This window comes from Tupaia chinensis, unplaced genomic scaffold (assembly GCF_000334495.1).
Source record: "Tupaia chinensis unplaced genomic scaffold, TupChi_1.0 Scaffold000673_1, whole genome shotgun sequence".
NCBI classification, from domain to species: Eukaryota; Metazoa; Chordata; class Mammalia; order Scandentia; family Tupaiidae; genus Tupaia; species Tupaia belangeri.
In genome coordinates, this window is record NW_006160196.1 from 418,805 (window position 1) to 431,083 (window position 12,279).

At 52.4% G+C, this 12,279-nt stretch overlaps 1 protein-coding gene across 6 annotated transcripts in view; it reads right to left on the minus strand.

Annotated features, from left to right (window-relative positions):
• Window positions 1-11,756, minus strand: part of MED25 (mediator complex subunit 25) — a gene marked incomplete at its 5' end in the record, with an annotated part of 17,593 nt that extends 5,837 nt beyond the window's left edge. For 5 of the 6 annotated variants that reach the window (XM_027776431.1, XM_027776428.1, XM_027776427.1 and 2 more), the window contains 11 exon segments: window positions 1,847-1,954; window positions 2,053-2,110; window positions 2,195-2,280; window positions 2,645-2,773; window positions 3,201-3,394; window positions 3,484-3,571; window positions 3,819-3,949; window positions 4,060-4,222; window positions 4,477-4,597; window positions 5,044-5,142; window positions 11,632-11,756. In XM_027776431.1, coding sequence (XP_027632232.1) covers window positions 1,847-1,954; window positions 2,053-2,110; window positions 2,195-2,280; window positions 2,645-2,773; window positions 3,201-3,394; window positions 3,484-3,571; window positions 3,819-3,949; window positions 4,060-4,222; window positions 4,477-4,597; window positions 5,044-5,142; window positions 11,632-11,756 — 1,302 coding nt within the window. 6 annotated transcript variants of the gene reach the window in all.
• Between the last annotated feature and the right edge of the window lie 523 nt (window positions 11,757-12,279).

The window sequence follows — 12,279 nt, forward strand, 5'->3', positions numbered from 1 at the left end:
GGGGCTCTGGAGGGAGGAGGGCCTGGCTATAATTGAGGGGCGTTTACTTCTCGGAACCTCGGTTTCCTCATCTGAGGTAGACCCTGCTAGGCGCATGCCCGATACACACGTGCCCTCCTCCCTGCACACGGGGCCCCAGTGCTGTGTGAGTAGCACCATGCCCAGGCCCCAGGGCAGGTACAGGTACCTGTTCCCGCAGCCTCCTGAGCAGCAAGGGTGGCCCAGGGACCTAAGTCTGGCCTGGGAACTGCAGGGAAGGCTGCCTGAGAGCCTGGTAAAGTTGCTGCTTCCCTGAGGCAAGGCCAATGCCCAGCTGATGCTGCTCTTCCTCACCTTCCTCCATCACAATGCACAGGCTACCCAGAGGTGCAGAGCCACCTGTGACCAGGCAGAGGCAATCACAGGACCCCTGGTGGCAGGTGCTACAGAACTGACCAGGGCAGCTGCCCACCTCTGGATGTCCTGTCTAGTGTCAGAAATCCTGTCCCCTCCTGTAAGCTCAGCCTGGGGACCCTCCCAGTCAGAACCTGGCTGCATGCTGTGGGGAACCCAACCACCCAGCAGGCCCTGGGCAGGCTGTGAGCACTGCCAGTCCCAGCTGAGCCCCCGGGTGACAGATTACTCAGAATGTCCAGACGCCACAGCTCTCGAATGACCAGGCTCAGCAGCCAAGGGCAACCCTTGTCCCCAAGTGAGAACGACTCACAGAGCCCAGCTGCCCTAAGAGTGGTGAGACTCAACTGTTGTGCATATGTGTAAGCTAGCTGTCTTCTTGTCCTGAAAACGCTGCTGGCTGAATCTGTTGTGTGCAGATGGAAGCACTCCTAACTCTCAGGGACACCATGGACCTTCAGCAAGGATTCCATGAGGTGATGCACCGAGAGTCCCTTCTTGTGGGTGTGCCCGGTACTCAACAAGTAACTAGATCTGCCCCTATTTACAAAGGCCTCTATAGGGTCAGCAGGTGGCACAGTGGTTGACCACAATTTAAGTTGTGGACTCAGTAACTTGAAACTCATACGGGATGTGTGTGTGCACATGCCCAAAGTCCAAGAGGAAAATGGAGAAGGGATTGCAGCAGGGCTATCCACCCACGGGGTGATTCTCACTTTCTGTCTCTCTCTGAAAGTGCATGTGCCCTATGGCAAAAAATCTCTTGAAAAAAACCCAAAGGTCTCTTTCTGGACTTGAACTGTGTCCCCATAAAAGCTATGTGATGTTCCCCCACCTGTGAAGGTGACCTTGTTTGGAAACAAGGTCTTTGCAAACTTAACAAGAAGTCATCATGGTGGACCCTAACTCAAAATGACTGTGTCCTTGTAAAAGGGGCAGACACGTACAGAGGACTATGTGAAGACAGGCACAGGGAGGCAGCCGTGTGATGACGGTGGCAGGGCCTAGAGTGATGCTGCCTAAAGCCTGGGTTACCAGCTGGAAGATGCAAGGAAGAGTCCTCCCCAAGGGCCTTTGGAAGAAGCATGGCTCTCCCAACACCCCAATCTCGAATTCTGGCCTCCAGAACAGGAGAGACTCGATTCCCATTGTTTCTGACATCTCACTTTGTGGCAGCGCGTTACAGCAGCAACCACTCCCATCCCATCTGCATTGATAGGTCTCCCAACCGTTCCTGTTGCACCCAGTCATGTTTCCAACGTGGAAAGACTTCAATCTGGTGAACACTGTAACTACAGCTGGATGAAGGCTCTAGGAGAAGGTGAGGAGCCCAAGCTCACGAAGGCCACCCCCATCACCAGATGCTCCCTCAGGCCCAGGGGCCCGAGTTCCTGTCGAAGGTCAGCGGCAGGAAGGACAGAGTGCCCCGGGCCCCTCCCTGCCCAGGACTCACAAAGCCGTTGCCCATGATGCGGTAAAGGCCTTTCAGGGACTCTAGGTCCTTGTTGGTGAAGTGGAACTGGACCATCCTCGAGTTCCGAAACAAAGGGCCCAGGGTGGTCTGGGGGAGACAGAGGAGTGAGCCAGAGTGTTGTGAGACCAGAGGCGGGAGAGGCAGGGAAGGGGAGGGGAAGAACGGTCCTCCCAGCCCAAACGCACCAGCAGCTGCTGTGGGATGAGCTGCATGATCAGCTTCTGGGGCCACTGCTCAGTCTTCCTGGGGGCAAGGCATGGAGGGGCGTCAGAAAGAGTGAGATCTATAGCCCTACCCGGCCCCACCCTACCTCACCAGGTCACCTACAGGTTCTCTCCGTGATTCACGTAGACCTGGCAGGGCAGTGACCGTGTCAGCTTGGTGTTGGCGTCCACTGAGGCAGGTTTGGGTTTCTGATGGGGGAGGAGAAGGGTGTCATAATAAGAAAGGCCCCTACCTCCCCCCTTTCCTGCCCTATCCTGATAGCCCCAAAGCTCAGAGTTTTCCCCAGTTTAAGTTCCTGACCACCAATCCCATACTTCTCTAGTCACCAAATCTCACAAATGTTGCCTGCCCCGTCCCTAAGTGCCATAGTCCCCTAGGCCCAGAGCCTAGGTTACTCTGAGCCCTTCCCTGCAGTACAGTGCAGCACCCTCCCCAGTCCTGACCTCTGGCTCCTCAGACCCTTCTTTGGACTCCAAGTCCCAAACCCTGTGGTGCCCTTAGCTAAGCTTAGCTCTTAGTCCACATGCCTGATAGACCCTCACGCCCACTCACCTCCTGCCACTCAAGGACACCACTCCAGGCCAGGAGTTTGTTGGAGACTGACTGCTGCCCACCGAGAGCTGGTGCCCCTAGCTGGGCTGGGGAAGGGCCACTCACTCCTCCTGGGGCCACCGTGCCTGCCTGTAACAGGAAGGGAGAGCAGTGGGGGTTAGGGGGTCAGGCCACCTCCTGGGAAGGGTCATCCAACAAAAAGGACAGACCAGGCAAGAATGGGACAAAGGTCCCTTCTATGCACGGACAGCATGTGGCCAGCCCCAGAACTGAAGTGTTCTGTTTGCAAGACTCAAAGATTCTCAGCCCCAGATGCCTCAAACTCCCAAACCTGCAATCCCAGTATCCCCTGAGCTCCTCAGAACATCTCTGACCACCTGGAAACACAGCCTCACGGTTCTCAGAACTACTATCTCAGGGTCACCAGCAGTACAAACCCATGAGCCCCCAGAACACAGATCCCTGCCCTTCCCTGGGGAGGCAAGTCCCCCAACCTTTCACTGCCACAGCACTGGGAAGCCAGGAAGGCTTGAGGTGGGAGGGAGTAGGCACCTACCATGGATGGCGCCCCCGGCTGTGCAGGGGGGGCCAGGCCTGGGCCCGGGGCCACAGTGGAGACCAGGCTGGGCTGGGAAGCAGGAGGTGGCTTAGGAGCACCAGGAGGGCCTGGGGGCAGTGGGGGGGCTGGGGCCTGGCTGAAGGGAGGACCCACTCCTGGAGCAGCTTGCTGTAGAGGGTTGATGGGTGAGACTGCAAGAGAGACCAAGGGAGAAGTAGGGGCCAGGTGCGTGGTCAGAGGCCCTCCCGTGCTGCCCCGCCCACATCCTCCTAAGACTCACAGCGTGGGCCTAGCCCTGCCTTCTGGTTCTTGGCAGCCTCCACTGCATTCTGGGCGGCCACTTGAGCTGCGCTCAGGTTCCCAGGGACCTGGGAGTGGGGGTGGGGTGAAGACCAGGTGTCCCTAGTCCCAATTCCCCTCAGAGAATTCCACCCATGGCCCACAAGGCACAACTGCCCAGCTCCAATGTTTTCCTGTTACCCTGCAGAGGTGACTCCATAGCCAAGAGTCTCACTCTCTGATGCCCCAAGGGGGACCACGTCACCCCAGAAGCCCATCCTAACAGCTCTCAGGAGGTCAGGCTCCTGTGAAACCCCTTCTTGGAGACGTCCATACCTGGTACTGGGGGGGAACGGGGGGCAGCGGCTGCTGGGAAGCTGCAGAGAGTGTGGCACCCGAGGTTGGAGCAGAAGGCAGGGACACAGGCTGCTTGGGCTGAAGGGGGCCTGGGGCCGAGCCACCCCCGACTAAGAGCCAGGATAGAGGAGGGTTGGAGAAAGAGAAGGAATGCCAAAATCCAAGTCAGAGGGAGCCAGGAGCCTCCCCCGAGACCCTGCCCCGCCAGCAGCAGCCTCACCAGGCAGCACGAGCCCCCGCACCAGCACCATGTGTCTCGGGTCCTGGCTCACGTCTGCTGGTGGCTGCAGTGGTTCCAACATGGCTGGGGGTGCCGCCTTCTCAAACAGAAGCCTCAGGGCAGGCAGCTTCCGAGGAGACACGATGGAGAAGTGGATGCCCCGCTGCAGCAGAGGGAACAGTGGTCAGGATGGGGCCCCCTGCATAGGGCCATCAGGGATGGCCTCCAGGACCCCATACCTGCTATGAGGCTAGATAGCCTGGGTCCCTACAACCACAATCCCCATCAGTCTCTGGGAGAAGGGACCATGAGACCCAGGACTGGCTGCCCGAGGCACTGTGGGTTATAGTTTTATCAATGAGAATAAGCAGAGCTGGCCACAGAGACCATTGCTGTTCTGTGACCCAGGATCCTCACCTCTCCGATTTTCTGCACGAGACTCTCAGTCGTGCACCCAGAGTACGTGGTGCTCTCAACAGCAGGCAACAGGTATGGGGGCGAGTTGCAGATGAGGAGGCAGACTCGGTGGGTCTGGCCACTGCCAAAAACAAGAAGAGACATGAAGCAGGCACCAACGGAGGTCCTAAGCGGGACCCAGACCCTGCACCAGCAAGTCCTGACCTGCCCCACTGGAAGTCAGGAGGAACGTCCGCCTTACAAATGAGAACACTGAGGCTCTGAGAGGTCACTGAGGCTCTGAGAGGTCCCATGTTCACTAAGCCACCAACAGAGAGACCCAAGCCTGGTACCTCTCCCGAGGAAGGACATTGATACCATGCACTGGCTCAGTCTGGCCTGAGAACACATCTCCAGTGCCTGGTACACAGAGGTCACGCCACCACCACCACCACCCCCCCCCGGTTTTAGATGAAAGAGGAATCACACGATGGGGAATCATGTGACAGAGGAGTCACATGACAGGCAAAGTGGGTTTCAGGCCAGGTGGAAAGAGACTGACTCAGCTTATGCACAGGGCATACTCACATCTGCTCCCTCATCTTCTTGAAGTCGTCGAACAGCTGCAGGGCCGTGCTGAGGCCTTCTGCGATGAGGCTGCAGCTCTCGCCACCCCCTCCCATGAACCTGTAGAGGCAGGCAGTCAGCCCCACCAGTTCTGCACACCTGTTTCTGTCTGAGTCCAGGCTGGACCACGTGCCTCAGACTGTGGGACACTACTGAGCTCCCTGCTCTGCCACTAGTGCTGGCATGGTACCAGGCCCAGACAGTAAGGCAGGGGACACCTGTCGTTTTAATCATGAGGCCTGGGACAGAAAGCCTCAGACCAAGGAAGGGGCCCAGGACACACACCCAAGCCTGGGCCTCTAGGTGTGTGCCAATCCTACTGTAACCAACTCCTTGTGTACCTTCACAGTCCATTCCCTGAGACGCCTGTTCCACCTTAAAATCAGCCCCACCTCACCTTCCCAGCCAGGGTGTCACCTCCTCTGCCCTCCTGCAGCGCTATGGGTTGAAATGTACACCCCCACCAACCTCATGTAAAAGGCAGGTTGAGGGGACCGGCAGGTGGTGTGGAGGTTAGAGTGGCTGGATCCCACATGACTGACCACACAGTTCCAAGTCTGGTCCTAGCAGCTTGAAAAACAGATTGGGCATGTGCATGAGTCACCAAGATCCTGAGAGGAGAACGGAAAAGGGACTACAGTACGGTCACCCTCCCTGGGAAATGGGACGGTGATTTCTCACTTTCTCTCACACCTTAACTACAAATAAAGCCCTTGGTGTGGTAAACACCACTTGAACTGAATGGTCTCAGGTGATACAGGTGGGCTGACTTGCAATGCTTCCATGTCCTCTCATTACTCCCCCAGGTCACACCTATGGGTCTTCACTGGCCTTGTCCATGGACTCACATGTACCTAGAGGCCCAGGAGGTGCTGGTCAAAATGAATGTTAACACCAGCCAGCCTTGATCCCCGGTTTCCTGTGTGTCACACCTCCCGCCCAGCCTGTCACCTATGCCAGGTCAGGCCCTCTCCTGTTTCCTGCCCAGTGACTCCTCAGTACCTAGGGGTGTCTGTTCCAGAAACATCTGTCAAATGAATTAACAGTGAAAGAACCAGGCAGTTGTCATGATGCTATGGAGATGACATTTGGGTCTATTTTCTTTCTATAGCTCCTCTTTCTGACTCTAGGTCACAAGCAGTATGCGAAGGGAAAATGCCCACCCTCACCTTGTAAGAAAGGAAATGAAAGGAGGCCAGCAGTTAGCGTAATGGCTACATCGCTGGACTCCAATGTAGTCGACCGCGGTTCAAGTCCCGGACCTGGTGGCTTAAACTCATGCCGGGCACGTGTGTGTGCGTGCCCAATATCCCAAGAGGAGAATGGATTGTGGTGTGGCCCTCCCCTGTGGGGGGTGATGGGTGATTTCTCACTTTCTGTCTCTGTCTCTCTCTGGCGAGTGCACACACCCTATAGCAAAAACCTCTCCAAAAAAAAAAAAAAAAAGGAAATGAATGCAAGGTTCAAAGGAATCTTCTCAAAGCAGGGACATTTTTAAAAATAAATCACACTGCCTGGCTCTTTTCTGAAGTAACTGACATCCTACTGGGAGGAGATAAGATTTCTCCAAGTGGGGTTGGGAGGTCACGTGGTGGTAAGGGCACTGGACTCCCATATAGACCTGGCAGCTTTCTTTCTCACTTTCTCTATTACTCTGTCCCTCTCTGCCTCTCTGGTTAAATTACAATAAATAAATAAATAAAGTTAAATAATATTTTTTTTAAAGAATGATTTAACTTTATTTATGTATTCATTTAAATTTGACCAGAGAGGGAAAGAAAGCCAGGAGAGAGTGAGAAACCAAGCCACCAGGACCGGGACTCGAACCATGGTTGGCCAAATGGGAGTCCAACACCCTTAACCACCATGCCACCTGCTGGTCCCAAGTAAAATAATTCTTAAAAAAAAAAAATTTCTCCAGGTGTTGCGGCTGGCAGGTAGCATAGTGGTTAAGGGCACTAACCCCACATGGTCGACCACAGTTCAAGTCCCAGACCTGGTTGCTTGCTTTCTCACTTTCTCTTTCGCTCACTCTCTCTCACTCTGTCCCTCTCTGGTCAAATTAGAACCTAGCTTGGCTTTGTGGGAGTGTCCAGCGCCTTAACCACCATGCCACCTGCTGGTCCCTAAAAATAGTAATTCTTAAAAAAAGTATTTCTCCAAGTGTGAACAAACCTTGCAGACTTTTTTTTTTTTTGCTATAGAGGTTTTTGCTATAGGGCGCATGCGCTCGCCAGACAGACAGAGAGAGACAGAGAGACAGAAAGCAGAAATCACCCCCCAGGGGGGATGGCCACACTGCAATCCCTACAGTGGGAATCCAGCAACATAGCCATTACACTAACTGCTGGTCCCAAACCTTGCAGACTTTTTTGATCTGGTTACAGACCCTATCTGGAAGTCACAGACACAGAATTCAAATGGTTACACTGAAATTGACAGAACAATGGCTACTCTGAATGTTAAATGGCTTCAAAAGCTTATCAGCTGACTGGGAAGATTCTACCAGGAGGAAACAAAGGATTGTATTTGGAGGCACAATGTGTTCTGAATGAAGGGGGAGGGGGTGGATGTGTGATTAAGATGCTCAGAAAGCTCCTTCCTCTCATCCTCCAGCTCATCAGTCCCTCTTATCACTCTCAAGCCCTCAAAGTTTCCTAATAAGGGAGTTTGACTGTTTTTCCTGACACCAAAAACACTCACTGGAAGGTTCAATTTCTTGGTGATTATCTTCCTTGTAGCTTTCACTCAGTGATTTATTCGGGGCTGTGTCTGTGCCAGGCCCCAGCTGGAAGCAAAGGACAGGAAAAAAGTCCAGGGACCTGGATGTGCACGGCCTAGAGGTATGGGGCTACAACAGGAAAGCATAGAAAGGTCACTGGGGGAGAGGACAGAGCAACTTAGCTGTTTGCAAGAATCAGTAAAGCTGTCCTAGGGGAAAAGACATTTGTGTCGAGGTCTTGAAGGTTATACACAAGTTAACTGGGGGAAGCCAGTAGGAAGTACCTTCTAAATAATTGCTCATAAACTCACTCAATCAGTGACACTTTCCTTTGGTTTCCTTTGTACCAGATCCTGTGCTGGGCCTAAGGGTTTGAGAGGTGTCAGGTTTGGACGTGGGCCTCAAGGAGCCCCCATTCTATGTTATTCAAGTCCCTGCACAAACAATCCTAGAGATGCTCAACTAGGTAAATTTTGTCCCCCGAAGGACTTTTGATAATGCCTGGAAACATTTTCAGTTGTCCCAACACTGAAGGGTGGCAGGGTGCTACTGGCATCTAGAAAGTAGAGGCCAGGGTGCTAATTATCCTACAACCCCCAAGACAGCCCCTACGTGAGGAGCTACTGCATTCCAAGTGTCATCAGCGCCAAAGACGAGAAACCTGCCCCTGACAGGCACTAACCCTAATGAATGTGAAGAGGAATTTAGTTTGTCACCTTCCTCCTATGTGTTCTGCATGCTGCACAGCACAGGCAGCTGAACAAAGCAGGCATTTGGGAAACGTGTCTGGCTGCAGAAATGTAGACAACACAGCAGCTACAGGCCAGTGTCATTTAATCAATTCTGACCACAGCATGCACAGCTCCTTGATGTACTACCATGACCACTGCAAAGCAGGAAGCTGAGACACACTGACAACACACACACACACAACGTAATATGTGCTGGGTACGGTTTTAAATACAGTCATCAACTTATTTAAATCCTTGAAACATTGAAGGCTGGCCAGCCTCATGGTTAAGGGAAGCCAGATCCCATGTGGGTGACTGCAGTTCAAATCCCAGTCCTGGCGGCTTGAAAAACCCTATCGGTGTTTGTGTGTGTCCAAAGTCCAGACAGGATGGAAAAATAGAGAAGGGATTACAGCATGACCATGCCCCACTGGAGGGTGTTTTCTCCCTCCCCGCTCTACCTGCTCAATTCACACACCATCTAAGAACCTAAGGGGGAAAAAAAAAAAAGGACAATAAACTTCCCTATGAGGTCATGGTTGCCAGACCAAGATGGCTATAATGATCTCACCTCCTGGTATTTCCCTTGTTTGGTCCCCTCCCACACCAAAACAGGACAGACTTATACACCAAACAGAACATGGCAGAAGTGAGCGTGTGTGACTTCCAAGACCTGATCATGAAAAGCCTGGTGGTTTCCTTTGGTCTCTACTGAATCGCTCAGTAAGGAAAGCTGGTTGCCATGTTAGGGCAGTAAAGTAGCCCCGCAGAGGCCCTGTGGCTGACAGCCAGCAAGGAACCAAGGCCTCCTGCCAAGGGCCATTGAGCAGCCACCTTGGGAGCAGATCCTCTAGCCTGTCAAATGCTTGGATGACTGGGGCCCCAGCCAAAACCTGGACTGCAATCTCACAAGAGACCCTGAGTTGAGCCACTCCTGAACTCCTAGCTCACATAAACCATGTAGGATAGGATAGTAAGCTTATAGTTTATTCTACTTCTAATTTTGCCATAGGGTGTGTATGCTTGCTGGAGGAACAAAGAGAGGGAGAAAGAATGAACTTCCCAGGGGAATGGCTGTGCAGCAATCCCTTCTCCTCTCAGGATTTTCAGCATGCATGCATGTGTCCAGCATGTTTCTCAAGCAGCCAGGTATAAGCCTAGAACTGGGCAGTCAGCCATGTGGGGATCCAGCCACCTTAGCCACCACGCCACTGGTTGGCTGTAAAAGTCTCCAAATTTTTGGTTTGTTTTGCTATAGGGGTGTGAGTGCTTGCCAGGGAGAAGACAGATAAATAGAGGGAAAGGGAGAAATCACCCCCAAGGGAGATGGCCATGTTGCAATCCCCTCTCCTCTAGTCTCCTCTTGGGATTCTGGACATGCACACACATGTGCCCCATGTGATTTTTAAGCTGCCTGGTCTGAGATTTGAACTACACAGTGGGCCTTGTGGGATCTAGTGTTTTTATCTCCTTATCACTGGCTGATCCAGAAGTCTATAGTTTGGTGAATTGTGGTTTTTTGGGTTTTTGTTTTGGTTTTTTTTAGGTTTTGGCCATAAAGTAGCATGTGCTCACCAGTGAGACAGAGAAAAGGAAAGAAAGAAATCACTCCCTACGGAACGGCCATGCCGTAGTCCCTTCACTTCAATTCTCCTCCTTATGCATGTACACACACGCCTGGCATTATTTTCAAGCTGTTGGGTCCAGTACTTGAACAGTGGTTGGCCAGTGGGAATCCAGTGCCTTAACCACCATGTCAAGTCTATAACTTAAAACAATTAATTTCGGAGGTAACCTATTATGCAGCAATAGATAAGCAACATGCTAAAATAAAATAAAACCTGATATAATGGCCAGCGCAGTGACACAGCAGTAACAAAATGTCCCATGATGCTGAGGCCAAATAGGAAGGTCTCAGGTTTCCTTCAGAAAGTCTCCCTGCACACACCAAGCACATGTGCACCCATGATCCTGCCTGGTTGAGACTGGGAATGAATCACAACATGAAGTTCCTGATGGGGGTAACACCTCTCTTCTTGTAAGATAAAAGTTTTTGTAAAAAAGAAAGAAAATACAAGTTCTACTAACATCCCTTAATAGAGAAGAATTCTATTAAGCATAAAGGGGCAGGGACTCATGGATCTGAGGGTGGTCATGATTAGCTGTGATCTGACACCAGGCTGCCTGACTCCAGTCACAGTGTGAACCATCAAAATTTTATTCCAAACACAAAGGGAGCTCTCCTCGCCCACACACCATGTCCCTGCACTCAGGCTTCAATGAACCAGCTGAAAAAGAAGGACTGGGGCTGGGCAGGTGGTATGGTGGTTAAGGGCACTGGACTCCCATGTAGCCAACCACAGTTTTGAGTCCCAAACCTCACGGCTTGCTTTCTCACTTTCCCTCTCTCCCTCTGTCACTCTCACTCTAGTCAAATAATAAATAAATAAATAAAAACTTCAAAAGATAAAATTGCCTGGGGCCGGCAGGTAATGTGGCGGTTAAGGGCACTGGATTCCCACATGGCCAACTGTGGTTCAAAACCTGGTTCTAGCAGCTTGCTTTCTCATCCCCCCTATTCTGTCCCTCTCTGGTAAAATTAAAATAAATAAAGTTTAATAAGAATTATTTATTTATTTAATTTAATTTGCTATTGTTAGTTTTTTTGATTTGACCACCAGAGAGAGAGAAAGAAAGGGAAAGCGAGAAAGCAAGCCACCAGCTCCAGGACTTGAACCATGGTTGGCCATGTAGGAATCCAGCACCCTTATCCACCACACCACCTGCTGGCCCCAGTAAAATAATTCTTTAAATAAAAGTTTGCCTTGAGTAGATGGGCAAAGTAGATGGACTACCAGGTGGCAGTTGAAGCTCCTCCTGGCCTCTCTGCCAAGGAAGGTTCTCCTGCTTCTAATCTGGATAGTATTATCACAGAGCACACAGATGCACCATACAAATCACAGATGAAAATGTGATTATCCTCGTAGGCCCCTCAGCCAATGAAGGACTGGCTCTTGCAATGCAAATCCAAGTCATCATTCATGTGTATCTTTCTCAAGATCCGCCAACCCATCCCAAATGGGAAAAAATGCTCACTTAATGCCATCGAGCCAGGTGACAAATTCATAGGCGCTGCTGGTGGGAGCATGACACTGTACATAGGACTCAGGAGCACAGTCCACTGTGTTGAACACCACGAGGCTGTACTGGGTTCCGCCATACTGGGGAGGACAGATAAAGTTTTATTCTCGGACCCCCATTTTCCTTTTCTTTCAGAGAAGAAATTGGGATTCCCGGCTTCTCATTACTTAAGAACAAGAAATCTTTCCACGAAGGCCCTCCTCTCTCTAAGTCTGCACCCCAGCCCCTCTTCCCTTGGACTTAGGGGTCCAGGCTTTCAGCTCCTCCTCCCCAGAACCCTGGAGTTCAGCTCTAGCCCTCTTCTCCCTCAGACTCAAGAGCCAAGAGTCCTGGCTCCCAGACCCTCCTCTCTCAACTAGGGAGTCCAGGTTCAGCTCCTCAGCCCTCAGACCAGGGAGTCCAGGTTCAGCCCCTCCCACCTCCCACCCGAGGTCCAGGCCCCCAGCCCTTGGCCCCACCTCACACCTGGGGCCCAGGCCCCCAGTCCCACCTCACACCCGGGGCCCAGGCCCCCAGCCCTCCGCCCCACCTCTCACCCGGGGCCAGGCCCCCAGCCCCACCCCAGCCCCGGGGCCTTGGCCCCCCAGCCCCCGCCCCACCTCA